At 35.9% G+C, this 15,979-nt stretch overlaps 1 protein-coding gene across 1 annotated transcript in view; it reads left to right on the top strand.

Annotated features, from left to right (window-relative positions):
• The window catches only part of KCTD8 (potassium channel tetramerization domain containing 8), a 90,906-nt gene extending 80,557 nt beyond the window's left edge, over window positions 1-10,349 (top strand). The window contains exon 2 of the mRNA XM_005517744.2: window positions 9,083-10,349. Within this exon, the coding sequence (XP_005517801.1) occupies window positions 9,083-9,543 (461 nt within the window). The 3' untranslated portion in view covers window positions 9,544-10,349. The remainder of the gene's footprint in view (window positions 1-9,082) is intronic.
• The last annotated feature ends 5,630 nt before the right edge of the window (window positions 10,350-15,979 follow it).

Below are 15,979 nucleotides of genomic sequence, written 5' to 3'. Positions count from 1 at the left end.
TATAGTTTGTCCTGTGAATCATGTGAGGGAGATGCATTTGGGATGTGTTTCTGTAATGTGAAGTGATTGTCTTTCTTTTTGTCACTTCTGCCCTTTTAGAGATTTTGCAAGTATGCTGTTAGCTTGTAACTCAAGCCTACATCTGAGGTGAAGAAAATTATTTAGAAAGAGCAGCTTAAAAACACTGAACATTCTTAGCACTGAAATTCTGTGGTACTGTCCAGTATCCGAGGTGTTGAAAGAGTAAGTAGGTATGTCTGCTTTTAGCTACAAGGGTTGGAGTAGAAGCTGGAAAAGAGGTCTGTGTAATGGAACTCTCTTCTAGTGAACAGTATTAACAAAGTAAACTTTCTGCCAGCACTAGTTAGGGGAAAGAAGCGCCAAAGTTTCAGGGGAATTTACAAGAGCAACTTGATCAAATATCCTGCCTTTGATCATTCCCCTAACTCCTTTTTGTGGTGTATTGAGAGTATCATTAGATAAGTCTTACTGACATTCAAAGGCCAAATTTATAATTTGATGGCATTTAATATCAATTAACTATTTCAGGGAAAATACTGCATCTAATAGGTAACTAAAAAGCATTTCTCGTGGTCAGAACAAAATATTTTAGTTCTTAACTGATAACCAGTCAAAAATAATGAGTTAAAAAAGATCAGAGCTAAGCATTAACTAACTACAGTTTGTAAATGAATGACAGGCACATCTGCCAGATGTTGCCAAGATGTTACTGAAATAAAGCAATTGGGCCTATTCACTGTAACAAGTAAAGTTATGAAAAGTATGCTTTTTATAAAAGCATTATTTGTCATGTATAATAATGCATTCATTTCTGAGATTCTCCTTCAAGCATCAAAATTATTTTAAGTACCTACATTTTCAGATCTTGGGCAGGGGAAAAATATTTTTATAGGTGGAAAGAGAAAAAAAAATCAACCATTCTACATGTAAAATACTTTTATATCAAATTACTTTCATTCTAAAATAGCCAAATAACTCAGTCATATTGCTGCTAGTACAATATTTGTATTTTATTGTTATTGCTCTGCTGTTAGTGGAGAGTGATATAGCTCATGATCACCACTGAAGAATGTGATGATTTACCCAGAATGTAACACGGAAAATGTGAACCATCTGGTTGACTCTAGAAGTTTGTGTTTCCTGCTAGGAAATTGGCAGGTGACTTTGCAATATTTCTTTAGCTAGGATAGACTTTTTAATTTTGCTTCTAGGATTTTGCAGAAGATTGTGCAATCTGTTTGCTAAACAGTGCTCTTTTCAAGGGTAATCAGGAGGTTTGACATCTTTGGCTGCAAAATATTGACCTAGTGATATAATCCAGAAATGGCTAAATCTGTCATGCATAATACTTGGTGGGTGGATATTGGCATTACTGGTGGTTTCCTGACTTTGCATATTCTGCTACAGATTCAGCTTGTCTTATCTATTCCAAACTTTTCACTTTCTTCTTGTATGTCCAGTAGTGCACTAATGTCATAGCCATCTCTAACTTCACAAATAAAAATACCATCTTCAATATTGGACTCTGCAGTTGGATATGAAAACCAGTGGTCTTTCCTGTCATCTTTAGCTTATCTGCCTAGAAAAGACACTTTGTTGAATTTTTTCAGAACTTTCAGATTAATGTATTAAATAAAAAACTCTGGTCTCTTCATTGGTTTTACTGGAATGCAGCAAATTGCCTAGTTCAGAATTTCCCTGTCTCCCTCCTATTTAAGTACTGTTTGGCTTAGCACAAAACTGAGCTGGAAAAGTAACAAATGAAAGAATGTGTGTTGGTTATTTGTTCAAGACAAGATTCAGGTGAAATATCTAATGAATTCAAGCTGGGCACAGATGATTTATTATTTATTATTCTGTCATTCCATATAACAAAAATAGTTCCCTCTCTATATATTAATTAGTCTTTTTATGTCATGAATAATGTTAATATTTAAAATACAGCTTGACTAGAAAGGAGCAAAGAAATTTTCCTCATTGATTTATTTCACTCATTCTACTGCACCCTTTCTAGAAGTTAGTTTAACATCAGGTGGTAGTAAATGTGGCAGTAAAATATTTTTATGTTGTTGTGTTCTTTTTTTTTTCTTTTGAGACAAAGCACTTATCACTTACAGGCATGTGGCCCTAATCTGAAAGATGAATTGGTTCATTCCCTTCAAGTACCACATAACCATTCACACACCATCAAGCTTAACACTATTAAAGGGTAATTTCCCCTGTGGGAGCTATGCCCAATACAGATGCTGTCACTACAGTGTCTTTTTATCTTTCTATGGCAGGTAAGGAGATTTAAATAAGAAGCTTCATCAAGAGTGGAGTCACAGACATTTCCTTCCTCTTGAAATAACCATGAAATAGAAAATAAACTCTGCTAAAAAATCCTAGTACTCTGAAACATTACCAAGAAGACTTCAGTGTACAGTTCACACTCTGAAATTTTGTGTTAGAATCAAAGCATGTGAGATGCCTCATGGGCTTGGCAGTAGAGGACAGGAAATATTGTGGGATAATTTGCATGTCCTATTAAATTCTGAATATAGTAAAACAGTTCCAAGTAATCAAGGAGTATATTTTGCCTCCATCTCTTATAATCATCACAATTTCTTTTTAATTTTCTCATAATTTCTTTATTATTATGAGTTCTATATTCTAACAAACATGACAATTATGTCTGTGATGAAGTTCTCTTTAGAACATAATATTCATATGTTTTGCTCAAATATTTGGACTAAAGTTCTATCTGCAGTAATTTTGCCTGGTTTCATCTAAAGATGAATTGTCTAGGGATGCCAATAAAAATATACTTTCTGAGTAAAGTACTGAAAAGTTATAGAAATCATTCTCTTTTTTTCCCCTTTTTTTCTTTTCTTCTTTTCTTGTTTCAGAAGATACAGTATTTTTTTACCCTACTTCCTCCATTAAATTGCTTTTCTGATAAGGTCTTTTTTTTTTATCCACACTAGAATGAACAGGTTTTATTTTTTTTAACTAATTTTGTGTAACTTAAGGTCACAGAGTATGTTGTCTTTGACTTAAATAGGATCAACAGTTATGTCTAAAACTTTCTTTAAAATTTTTTCAGTTTTGGACTCACAGCTCAGAGTCATCTTGTTAGTGAAGCCAAACCAATTTACATGCCCTGTAGATGTGGATTTCAAGTTTTGCCAGAACATAGGGCATGTTTACAAACCGTTTTGATAAAGTATGAGTAACCTAAGTGCTATTCTTCATGTCAGGGAAGCCCTGCTGAGATTCACAAGCCTGTCTGTGGCCATCTCATTTGCAGGCCAACATGCTTGGCTTTCTTAAATCAGATAAAATTCAGGTTCTGCTCAGACTACTGAAGTTGATGCATCAGCAGTGCTGGCCTTTTACCCAAGAGTTCAGGTCTTAGCACAGTAGTAAGTCAAAGCCTCACAGATACTAATTCTCCCTTCTGCCTAAAGGAAGTTAACTTACTTCTTCCAAATGAATATTTTACCCTGCAGTAATTGAAGGTGAAAGAGACATTATTTTCAGGTTTTTGAAGCTATTCTACTTTGCATTGACAATTGCCAAGACTCATTTGGGTTAAAAAACATGAGTGTGAGCATGTGGATAACCATAGCAATGTGTCACTCATCTCAAAGGAGGAAAAAAATAGGAAGGACTGAACTTCAATCCTCCTTTCTCAAAAGTACTTTGCTGTTATATACTTGATCTTTGGATCAAGCCTTTAATTCAAGAAGCATTTTGAAATTTTGTACCAGATGAAACCCAATTTGGAAACTGAATGATTTTTTTTTCACTTGAAGCAATTTAATGCCACACAGCATAAGGGCTCCTACACAAAATTTTATTCCACAGAAATTTCTATGCTGAGCTCTTCAATTTTTCCCATAAGTGCAAGCTGTTTAGAGAAGAGCTTGTCAAGAGCACTTAGATATTTCTCACACGATATATTCAGTTATTAGTATTGTTTGTTTGGTATGTTCATAATGGATGAGTCTCATCCATGGCCAGAGGGATAGCTAAAGTGTCCCTCTGTTAATTCATGTGTAGGCCTGCATATTAACCTTAAAACAGACATTTAATGAGACATGGCCTTCCTTCTCCCCTCCTTCCCCATCCCCCAGAGCTAAGATGTAAATTGTGATAACTAATATGAGTAGTGAAGTTTTCTTGACAAACTCTATGGAGTGAAACCCACATAAACTCTTACTGCTAGGTCCAAGGAATGGATTTAGCTTTGATTTCTGGTAAACAGGAACGAGTCAGGAGGTGTCTTGTAAATTTGCCAGCCATAGAGGTACAGTTTTAACCTACAGCTCTGGTGGTAAGAGTCCAGCTGAGTCCTGTGCAGGTCTCAAAGTGAATTCTTGTGTTGAGCTGAGCTCTTAAGAACAGGATTTTCTCCTGAAACTGGAAATACTATTAATATGCCACTGGAAATGTCAGGGGTTTAGAGCTATCCTTTCAGAGCTCTTAAAAGTAATCTTTTTTATAAATAAAGTGAAATTAGACATAAAAGGTAATCATTTACCATTGAAGTGTGATATTAAGTACTCAAACTTATGGTAATGAAAGTGTTCCCACAGTAGCCATTATCTGTCATCAGATTTCACAGGTGACTTCTCTCTAAGTTTAGTGTAATATTTCCAGTCTTGGTGAAAGATAATAAAAAAACTACATATATTAGATAAGTAAGTTATCAGTATGAGATTAGACAAGTATATTTTTTTGTAATTGTGTATTAATTGTAATTAATTTTACTTAAATTTTAAATATTAAATCATAAACCATAAAAATATGAATAAATATTAAATCATAAAACATTATACCTGTCTATAAGGTAATTTTGAGAGAGCAGGTGGAGGAGAAGTTAATTCAGGAGTTTAGCATCTCTGTGTTCCAGGCTAAAGGTCCAGTGTAGCCTCTAAAAATAAGGACTTTTCTCTATGTGAAACAAGGTGGAAAAAATTGCATTTTAAGCAGTCATGTACAACTGCAACTAATATTATTGAATTAGATAGAATTTCTTCTGCAGATACAAATAATAAATTTTATTCTCATTGCTATTATGTTCCTGAACCATCCAATATAATGTCAGTTTAAAACAGTGTTGCCCTCATATTTTTATTTTTTATTAAATCTACTAGAAACATGAAATTTATTTACAGTTTCAGTATTTTCTCATAATTTTGTTAACAATTTTTCTGCAATTTTTGGAAGATGTTCTTGAAAGAAAACATATTCTTAAAGATGTTTAATAAAGTATACAAAATGCTTATTGCTTATGCAAGAGTTAGTTTTGTTTATAGATATATAATTTCAAATGAACTGATTTAATTAATCGGATTATTTCATTAATTCAATGGACTGTGTCAAGCAGAGCTGAGTTTGGGTTTTTAAGTACATTTGAAGAAACAGGAAAATATGGAGACAAAATACCCTCAAGAACTTTTTTTTCACTAAAATTACATCACAGAAAGACTCAAGATTTTGTGTTTGTTGGTTTGATTTTTTTAATTGGTTTAGGTTTTTACTTAAATCAACAAACAGGCTTTATTTTATAGCGCTCACAAGGGAATTCATAACACTCAAATCAGTTCACAAATATTCTTTTATGCATATTTTCTGAAACAACAGTAAGAGATAGCATTTTCAGCAGATTGCATCCTTCTTGATTGAGGTGGTGCATATTGAACACATATAAAGTGTTGGTTATGGTTTTTTCCCAAATGACCATCTTTATATCAGCTCAACTCTTATCTACATGTCTTGCATCCAGCTATAGCCATTGTACTCCAGAGCTAAGATTTTCCATTATTATTTCAACACAATAGTTACTAAAATAGCTAACTGCAGCAGACTGTGCATATGTTCACAACTTTTTACATTTTGCAGTAAAAATAAACTGAATTATAAACCAAAAAATTATCTTTGAGACACTGTAGGAATAAAGTAGCTGAGTGAGGAAATTAATACACGCGTCTGACATTCTGCATACAGGAATCCAGGTATTTGAACAAAGAAAGAGGAGAATCCTAAAGTATTATTTGGGTAGAAAGGGACCTTTAAAGGCCATCTAGTCCAACCCCACTGGGTTACTGGCTGGGGTTAAACCGTGGCACCAGCAGCTGCTGGAGGTCCTGGAACAGGTAGGAACAGGAGAGACAGGTTGTAAGTCAGTGATTTTTTTTTTTAGTGTTACATGTGGACTTGACAGTGTTAGGTTAGCAGTTAGACTTGATCTTAAAGGTTTTTTCCAACCTGAATTATCCTATGATTCAATGTGCACAGTAGTGCAAATATAGTAGACTGAAATACTTGAATGTCTTTGGTGTTGTTGTGGAGTGGCTGAAGCGGTACAGTGAAAAGTGTGGCAGCACAAAGGGGAACAAGGAGATGTTTTTTGAATTAGAAATGTAGCTAAATTTATCCAATAATCCCTGATGTTGAAAATTAAACAAATCTTTTGTAGATCCTTTTCTATATAATTTAAAATTCTACTGGGTTTCAGCAGGCAGAAAATACTGTGAGGAAAACCTCCCCTCTAGCAGAACTGTTGCTTCTGTTAATAACACGCTACTGAAAAAGCAGTGCAGAGGCATATAAAGAATTCTTTGTGAGGGAGGATTTGTTAATTTTTAAAAGGAGAGGTGTGGGAGAAACTTGTGTTTTGATTAAAGTCACTGTGAATTTAGGTGATTCAGTGGAGCATACAGAGCTCAGTACTGTAAGATACTGAACCTCAGGGCTGTGATCCAAAAAAGCGTTTAAATACCTGCCTATTGTCATGCTCCTGAATAATCTTATAGCAGGAAATGCATCTTTTTATATTCTTGAAGGTATATTTCAGTGTGCTTTTCTGAAATAGATCCTTAGCACATTGTGGGTTTGATCCCATGTGAAGCAAGGAGTACCAATAAAGAACTAAGTACAAAGCAACCAACAAGAGGTAACATCTTGATATATGAAGTTGCAGCAAAAGAAATAGGCAGGAAAGAGACTTGAAGACTACTGAGTACTGCAAACAAAAAGCTTTAGTTTCTTAGTCACAGAGTGTGTTGTTATATTTGAAGAAGCCGAGATTGTAAACTAGATTAGATATTGATGTTAATCATGTTACTGAAAATCGGAGTAACAATACTGAAATCACTGTCTGATTAACTACTCAGCTTTATAATTGCATGCTGCAAAGCCAGAGTAGTTCCATAATGCCAGCTGACTCGCAATTTAGCATATTCATATAATCACTTGAGGTATGAAATGAAATGCTAGATACAACAATAGAAGGAAGGCATGTAAATCTATTTAAGAAGGTGATCATACTTGTGAAAGAGAAAAAGGAGGGAAATCGCTGCAGCCATGTGTTAAATATTTGGGTTGAATATAATGAAGTAGAAAATTGCTTCTGTTTTTTACTGTGCATAATGTAAGTACAAGCCCTATAGGATTGTTGTCTCTCTTTGGCTCTTGATTATTCATGGGTTTCTCTAGATGGACTACAAAAATGGGACACAGCATCCTGGGATGCTGGGTAAAACAAAAGAAAAGCAGGTTGTTGAATGCTGCTATTGTTAGACTAATCTTTATTTTCCTTTGTGTATTGCTTTATTTTGTTTTCCCCTGTCTCATATAAAATACTGCAATCTTCTTATGTTCCTTTTAGTCACAGAACTGCACTGTCAAAAAGACAACCGGGGGTCTTCATATTGCTTCTGCATTCTTTGTAATTACATTTCTAATTTGTAATTCCGAACAACAAATTGCTAAGTGAATCAAAAATCTTGCAACTCTGTTCCAGTGACCCAAGGTAGAACTGTCATACTCTCAGTTTTGGTACTGGCAAAGGCTGGTGCTGGTGTTGTCTGGATAAACTGTAGGGATAATCTAGTTTTCATAAGATATTTAGATACCCAACCTCTTCGGATGCTTTCAGGATTTGTAGCAAACACACAACTGCCACTGAATCCCCTCTCTACATTTCCATTTAGATCCTTAAACATCTTTGAAATTTTTCTATTTGGTCCAGTCCAACACTCTTTAAACTCCATTGGTATTTCTGTCCTCTTTAGATAGTGTACTAAATTAAGATTGTGACGTTAATATGATGTCAGCATAGCATCATTTCACTTTACAGCTGGAGTTTTGAAATAAATCTTCAAAACTGAAAATGCTTGTACAGATTTAGTGGCTACCACTTAATTTTCACATTCATATTCTGCTTAAGACTTCAAAGCAAAAATTATATATGGAGGGAATAAGAGCCTCGATCTGATTTTCAGGCATGTGATTGCTGAGTTGTGCCTGCCAAGCGGGTGTTGGGCATGGCAGAGTGCCTCTTCACCCATAACTTCATAACCTCCTTTTCCCTGCCAACCTGTGCAGTAGGAGGTATACAGCTGAATTCTGAGCTTGCACCAAGTCTGGGTAACAACTGACAGTAAGAAGTGCAGTGAAATCATTACAGGATAAAAAAACCCCGAAACCCTAAAGACTCTGACACCAGTGAGCAATCTCTCTGTTATCCTAGGTTTAATAATCCTTCTTCTGTCTGGGGCTTCTGCAGAGTTGACATCTGCAGAGTACAGTATCAGTAGACTGTTCAGAGAAGGTGAATTAAGAGCTTCCAAAAAAAAATTAAAATCTAAGTCCTTGGAATATTTTTATTCAAGTGAAGAGCTTGCAAGTTGCACTGTAGTATCTCGCTCAAACAACAAAATCTAATTTGTCATAATATACTTGTTGCCATGTCGTAGCAAACAAGTTTATTTAAATTTGTGTGCAAAGATTTCCAGTGCAGGTAATCTGTGAGCATCATGCACGCTTCATTACCTGGATTCTGAGGCAGGCAGTGAAGTTATTCTTGCTGTAAACATTTTTAGGAGTGAGAATTTTGAGGCCCAGACCTTCAATTTGTGTACCAGTTGGGGATAGTTTTGTTACCTACAAGGAAATGACATCAACATTTACCAGCTGAGACTCTGAATTGTGTTTTTCTAAATGCTATCTGATAATTTTTCTGCGTAAAGCAGTGCTTGGTTAACACTTTTTCTCTCCTGCTTTATATTAGGGCCCCCCCAGCGAACCGTTTCCCCCAAACAAGACCACGAGGAAAGGAAGCACGACAAAGTTTTGGACAAAGGCAGTGAAAGTGGGACTTCCTGTAACGAGCTGTCCACCTCAAGCTGTGACAGCCACTCAGAAGCGAGCACCCCTCAAGAAAATGCCACCAGCACTCAGCCATCCACAGCCCACCAGCCAAATACTCTGACGTTGGATCGTCCGTCTAAGAAGGCCCCCGTGCAGTGGATGCCACCGCCAGACAAACGCAGGAACAGTGAACTCTTTCAAACTCTCATTAGCAAGTCCAGAGAAACAAATCTTTCCAAAAAGAAGGTCTGTGAGAAGCTGAGTGTTGAGGAAGAAATGAGAAAATGTATTCAAGATTTTAAAAAAATCCACATTCCAGATTACTTTCCAGAGCGCAAACGTCCCTGGCAGTCTGAACTCTTACAGAAATATGGGTTATAGTAATCAACTCTTTCCTGACGTATCTCTGAGGCATTCGATGTTTGTTACATTGCCTCTCATTTACTGATGTCCTCCTCCTGGCCGACTCTGCCACCAGAGCTATTCCTGCTGCTTATTTCTTTCTGTGAACAGTGGATGTTGGATAGTACATGTTTTTCTTTAAAAATATATATATAAAAAGATAGAAACTTAAAAAAATGCAAAAGGCGTTTCATCTAAACCACTTCATAATAGCAAAGAAAAAAATTGCATGGTCAAGAAAGATGGTTTTCAAACCACAGTCAGTTGAGCTTCATTATTGTTTTGGAACTTAACAAATAAAAATCTCAATCATCAGTTAACACTTCATTTTATGTCACCATTAAAAATGACTCAGACTTGCTTAAGGATGAAGAGAAACAGGGTTTAAAATTTAATTGAACTGGTTTTGGAACTAATTCCCAACATTCTCTCAATGTTAATGCAATAAAGCAAATACCTATTTTGCATGAGCACAATATTACAAATAAATCACACAAGAACAAGAGGTTGTCTGTTGCTTGGAGAATTACTTGTTTGATACCAAGCCTATAAACGTAAAATGTCTAAGGGATTGAATTTACTTTGTTCTGGATCTGTGATTTTTTTGTGTGTACAGTGTTCTGTATGTAAGGATGGTGTAAATATGCCTTATATTGTTTTATTATTGCACCAACAACGTTCATCTATTAGTGCTTGTCAGGATTATTTCTGTGAAATGCAAATTTATGGCAGATTGTGAAAACTGGTTTGATGGTCTGAAAGTTTTTGTTATGTTAGTCGCTAAAAATGGAGAAAAATAAAAGAGACTTTAATGTATTTATTAAAAGAACCATCTGGTAGATTTTCTTGGCTGTTGTTATCGCCTCTCCTTTTTAAATAAAACCAAGCAAGTTTTTACTTTTTGTACAATATTTTCATAACTACTCTGCTGGAAAAAAACAAAACAAAACAAAAACATATCTCAAGAGTGGGAAAAAACATTTAGGGTAGTCTGCTTAATTGGAACTGCCATACAGACCCTAAGAGAAAGAGAGTTATGCTAAGAAGCAGCAGAGGATGAACTAAAAAATTGAGTAGTCTTAGTAGCAGAGAGGAAAGCAGTTCCAATTTGACAAATTCACAAAAATCAGCTTAGAAATAGAAGATTTAAAATACCACAGCAGAGTGTGCTACATTTACAAATGAAAAGTTTCTGTGAATAGTCAGCTCTGTATGGCAAACCTGTTATCTCAGCCCAGACATGGGAAAATAAATTCCTTTCTCATTACAGGAACACCAAGAAGATGACTGTGGTTCAGACAGCCACAGCTGAAATGGGTAAGGACTGCTGGAATTCACAAAAAGCTGCTGAGTTCTTACAGATTTCAAAATATTACTGTGAGCATACAAATGTACACGTACACATTCCGAAAGGTTAATCTCCATACATGTTCTGTAGCACTAACTGCACAGTTGTGTCAGAAGACATGTTTGACAGCTATGGAAATTTTAAACGGTTTAGCTGAAGAAAAGAGGACTTTTTGTGTTATAATTTCCAGGATTATTCCTGATAGCTGAAGAAAAGAGGACTTCTTGTGTTATAATTTCCAGGATTATTCCTGATACCTGTATTTCTTTTTGGTCCTCTAAAAGGCCACTTTAAGAAACTTAAATAGTTTTTTAGAAGCAACTTAATTCAGTGATTCTTTTCTTAACCTATCTAGAAATAGTTGTTCTCCTATTCAGTTAATTAGTTGGCTTCAACATATTTTAACAACATTTTAATAAATTGAAGGACTGTAACTGGGATAAGTCTAGTCTGAACTGATGCAGACCAGTATGAGATCATTTGGCATCTCAGGTTTGCTTTTAAGTTCCTTGCTTTCTTCTTTCTGGTCCAAAAGACCCATTCTTTCTGTTGAAAGTTTAATGCTTCTTAGACAAGTTTAGCATTTACTTTCTGTCTTTTCTAATATTTGGCCTCCTAGTCTTTACCTGATGAAATTTCCAGCTGTTTAACTATGACTTATCCCTCAGTGGATACAATTCTAGTTTTACTTAGTCCAAAGTTAGACTAATACTAAGACCTTTGTCTCCATTTAGGATTACATTTTAGATGCAGACAGCATCTTGAGCATTCCTAGTAAACCTTCCTGTTGAATTTGGAGGTTTGTTTTGCCTGCCTAGTTATTCTCAGCATTCCAGGAAGTAACTGCCTGAGGTATGCTTAGGTGATTTTTTGACCAGTTTTTTTTTAATTTGTCAATATATAAATATTTTTATGAGCTGTTTTTTTCTTTTATTATACTGTTTTTCTCAAAACATATTGATTCATTCTTGAGGAGAACAGAGTATTATGTTGATATGTATTTTAATACAGGAATACTGTAAGAGTTTTGATAACCACTTTCCATGTGTTCATGAGGCATGCGAGTGATGTGGCAGATGAATGACATTACTGTTACTTGGTAACCACAGTGGCATCTTAAGACAAAGTGATTTGGTTTTGGAATTAGACAGTTTACACTGTCCTTCTTTCAGAGTGAAAAATTCCAATGTGTTGTAGTCAGAGAGAGAAGGGAGAAACCACAAGTCATGTGAATCCCTCAGTGGTATTCTCCAATTCCTGTCACACTTTTCATCCATTTCACCCAGCTGGAGTTACAACCCTGTCTGTATAGCTATTACTCTACAGTTTTCAGACAATTAAGGAGAACACAAGCTGAGACTTCAATGGAACGGGAGAGCTTGTGGGTTTGAGATGGCTACGCTTGGTTGAAAACTCCCAGGTATTACAAGAAAATTGTATATTAGAAGCACTTGGAGGGTTGATTGTTTCCTATTGTCTTACATTCTTCTTCTTTTCCCATTTTAGCTGCCTTTTCTTCTTTTATTTTCATCTCCTTTTTCACTTCTTTCCAGCTATTCACTTTGTTACTCACAGGAACAGTCTGCCATGGGAATCTGTACCTTCTATTGGGCTTCAGCAGTGGCGGTCAGTACACTAAATATCCACTCCATTTGAAGCTTATGAAGATCATGTTTTTGTGAAAAAAAACCAACAAAACAAATCCGAATACTGATAATGGTCAACCCTCAATTATAATCATAGAATGGTTTGAGTTGGAAGGGACCTTTTAAAGGTCATTTAATCCAACCCTCCTGCAATAATCACAGACATCTTCAACCAAATCAGGCTGCTTGGAGACCTGTTCCAGAGTCTCACCATCCTCATCATAAAAAGTATCTAACTCATAACTAGTCTGAATCTACTATCTTAGTTTAAAACCGTTAAGCCTTTTACTTTCACAACAGGCCCTGCTAAAAGTTTGTCCACATCTTTCTTATAATCCTGTATTTTCTTATTATCCTATCCTATCCAGTTCAGAGAGAGGGGGATGTTGTGGGGACTGTAGCAAAGGCCTTACATAAGTGCAGATCTCTAGATCTGTAGCTCTTCCTTGCCCACTGATGCAGTCACTCCATCACAGAAGACCACTGGATTGTTCAGGAAGGACTTTCCCTTGGTGAGGTGTGCTGGCTGGCTGCCATAGCACAGCTCCTAAGAAGATCTGTTCCATGATCTTCCTGGACTCAGAGGTGAGGCTGACAGGTCAGTAGTTCCCAGGGTCTTCCATTCTATCCTTTTCAAAGATGGGTGCAAATTTGGTTTAGTGTAATTAAAGACTAGGAAGGTATTAGTGAATAATTAGTGGTAGGTTTAAATAATAATTGCTTTGATAAAATTTATTTTAAAATTTAAATAAGGAAAAAATACAAAGTAATTTAACAGTAATTAAGCAGTTTTTCTATCTAAATCAATACAATTCCTTACATTATGGTCTTATTGAGAATTCAACATGGAATACATATCCCTTTATGTTTTTCTAATGAGTGTAATTCTTAATATTTAACATGTACAGGAATATAGAATGGTATAGTCTAGATTAAACATTTGAAACTGATAAAAAAAGAAAACTTTCTTAATAAATAATCTCCCAGATAAGGTAATATTTCATGAGAGTAATGAATTCAAATATGATGCCAAAGTAATGTTGTTATTATTGCCCATATTTATTCACTAAACAAATGAATTTTAAGCCTTCATCATAGATATTACATACACCAGTTTTTACTGTTCTAACTGAATGATGGGGACTAGAGATACAGTTTTGCCATAAAGTGATATTTACACTTTAAAGTGTGTGAACAAACATCAGAATGACAGGCTATTACTGAAGGATTATTTCATTAACAAAAATTTTTAAGTCTTAGAATAGTTGAAATTAATTCTAAAATAGAATTTTAGAATTCACTTTGATTTCCTTTGAATGAATAAAATATGATAAATTGCATAAAAAGCATAATTTTATGGCCTCCTGTAAAAAAAAATAGTGCTTATGCAATATCGTTTGACTTGCTAATGTTGTCTTTGTTCAAGTAATGATATTTAAAAATATACTTCCTGCTGGAGGTGGAAAACCCAAATTAGTAACGAGAGGGCAATGTTGGGTTCCATTTACAAGTGACTCATGTCCTGAACCAGGCTCTTTGGGATGCTCAGAAATTATCAAGAAATCTTCAGGTTTCTGCAGGATCACACCACTGGTGCAATCATTATGATGGTGTGGCTCATCATAAAAATAACATTCACACATTACTGCAGCTTATATATTACAGGCCAGCAAGTAGCTTCTCATTTTCCAAGACCTGTTATCTAGAAGAGATTTCATATTTTCCACTCTGCCCCTCTCTTTTTCATTGTTACCATGGACATCCATACACTGTTATACAAGAACATATCAGTTCCTTGCCTGAAGAGACATATTCAAGTTCAGAAGAGACTATACTATGCTGGAAACTGGTGGGGGAAGCTGGACACACTGGCAGTGTTACTGGTTTGAATAACTTCAGCACTGCTGGCAAGAAGATGCCATAAAGCACAAACTGGAAGGCAAATTCACATTGCCCTAAGCTTGTGCTCTCTTTCAGACTGTCAGGTGGACATTCCTTTAGCAAAGACCAGTCCTGCAGTGAAACAAGCCACAAGGACATTATTCACTGATAAATGAACCACTGATGCTGTCAGTGTCCTGTTGGCCACCTACACCTGCTGTGTGTTGGCACTGCAGCTAAATTGGATGCCCCAGTTCAGAGATGGTGGTGCTGGGCTGCACGGGGCTGGTGCAGGTGAGAGCTGTGAGAGCTCCTCCTCGCACCAAACACCCATTCATGGGGATATACAGCTTGCTGGGGCTGCTGTAGTGGGTACTTGCCTTCATGCCACAACACCTTGCATCGCCATCTAAAGTGGGATTCTTGTTTTATTCTGGTGGATCATTACTGTTTGCACAGAAAACAGCCATTCACTGGGACCAAATCCCAGTATTCTTATGTGCAGAACCATGGCAGGAGATGGCGATCTCTTCTGCTTTAGCACACTCTTCCTTCTTTGAAATTGGGCTTGTGACAGGATGAAATAGGGTGCTGAGAAAACAGAGTACAAATGGTGCCCAGAAGAGAAACTCAGCACCGACAGTGTTCCCATCTGTTTGGAGCCTGGCACCCTGCGTTAGACTGTGTAAGGCACTTTGGGGAAAAGCACAAATGGACTCAATACAGTTAGTGATGTGCATAACAGAAAAAGATTTTGAGAATTTTCTCATCCCCTAAGGACCCTTCCTCCGCTTACTGGGCCATCTCCCCTCCTCAGATAATAAGGAAAAGGAATTATGAAAAGCAATAATAGACCAGATGGATATAGTGGGAATATCCATGTTTCTATGTTGTATTGCCTTTTAAAATTTCTGTTTCTTCACCATGTTAATGTTACTTTATGTTCTTTTATACACATAAAAGAGAAATGTAGAAATAGCTTGATGGAATTAGTTCCAAGACCCTAGTTCATATAATCCTTCACAGACATATAAGATGAAATTCTAGCAGTGAGCACGTTAAGTGTTTCAATTACAGTGCAGTGTAATTTTCAGCAAGAAGTCACCCCAAAACAGATGCGTACCAGTAACAAGAAGTAAATTAAATTTGCATAAAAGGAAAGGAAATTATAAATAGGCAATAAGTAATCTTTCCAGATTCCAAAGCAACATTTAATTCTGAAATACTATCACTTTACCTCTTATCTGCTTAGCATGCATGTAACTCATTATCTTAATACTGATCAACTGATAATGTGCTCCAAATTTGGATTCCTCCTGATATATTGCTGAAAGATTGTTTTCTTCATAAATATATACTGTACACAGTAAATGTAAAGTTTTGACAGCAGGCAGCACCTGATTGAATATTTTTCATCTCTACTGGATTTCTAGTTTGTCCTAGGAGGAATTGTGAAAACTATCAATCAATGACCCTTAAAAGCTTTATTCCCTGTTTCTCTTTCTATTTAGGTGAATAGTGTGTTTCATATGGTGTCATT

This window comes from Pseudopodoces humilis, chromosome 6, assembly GCF_049639895.1.
Source record: "Pseudopodoces humilis isolate 2021_Gansu_Grassland_sample_001 chromosome 6, ASM4963989v1, whole genome shotgun sequence".
Lineage (NCBI taxonomy): Eukaryota > Metazoa > Chordata > Aves > Passeriformes > Paridae > Pseudopodoces > Pseudopodoces humilis.
Note: the sequence above shows the minus strand (reverse complement) of the source record. Positions and strands in the feature narration are given on the sequence as shown.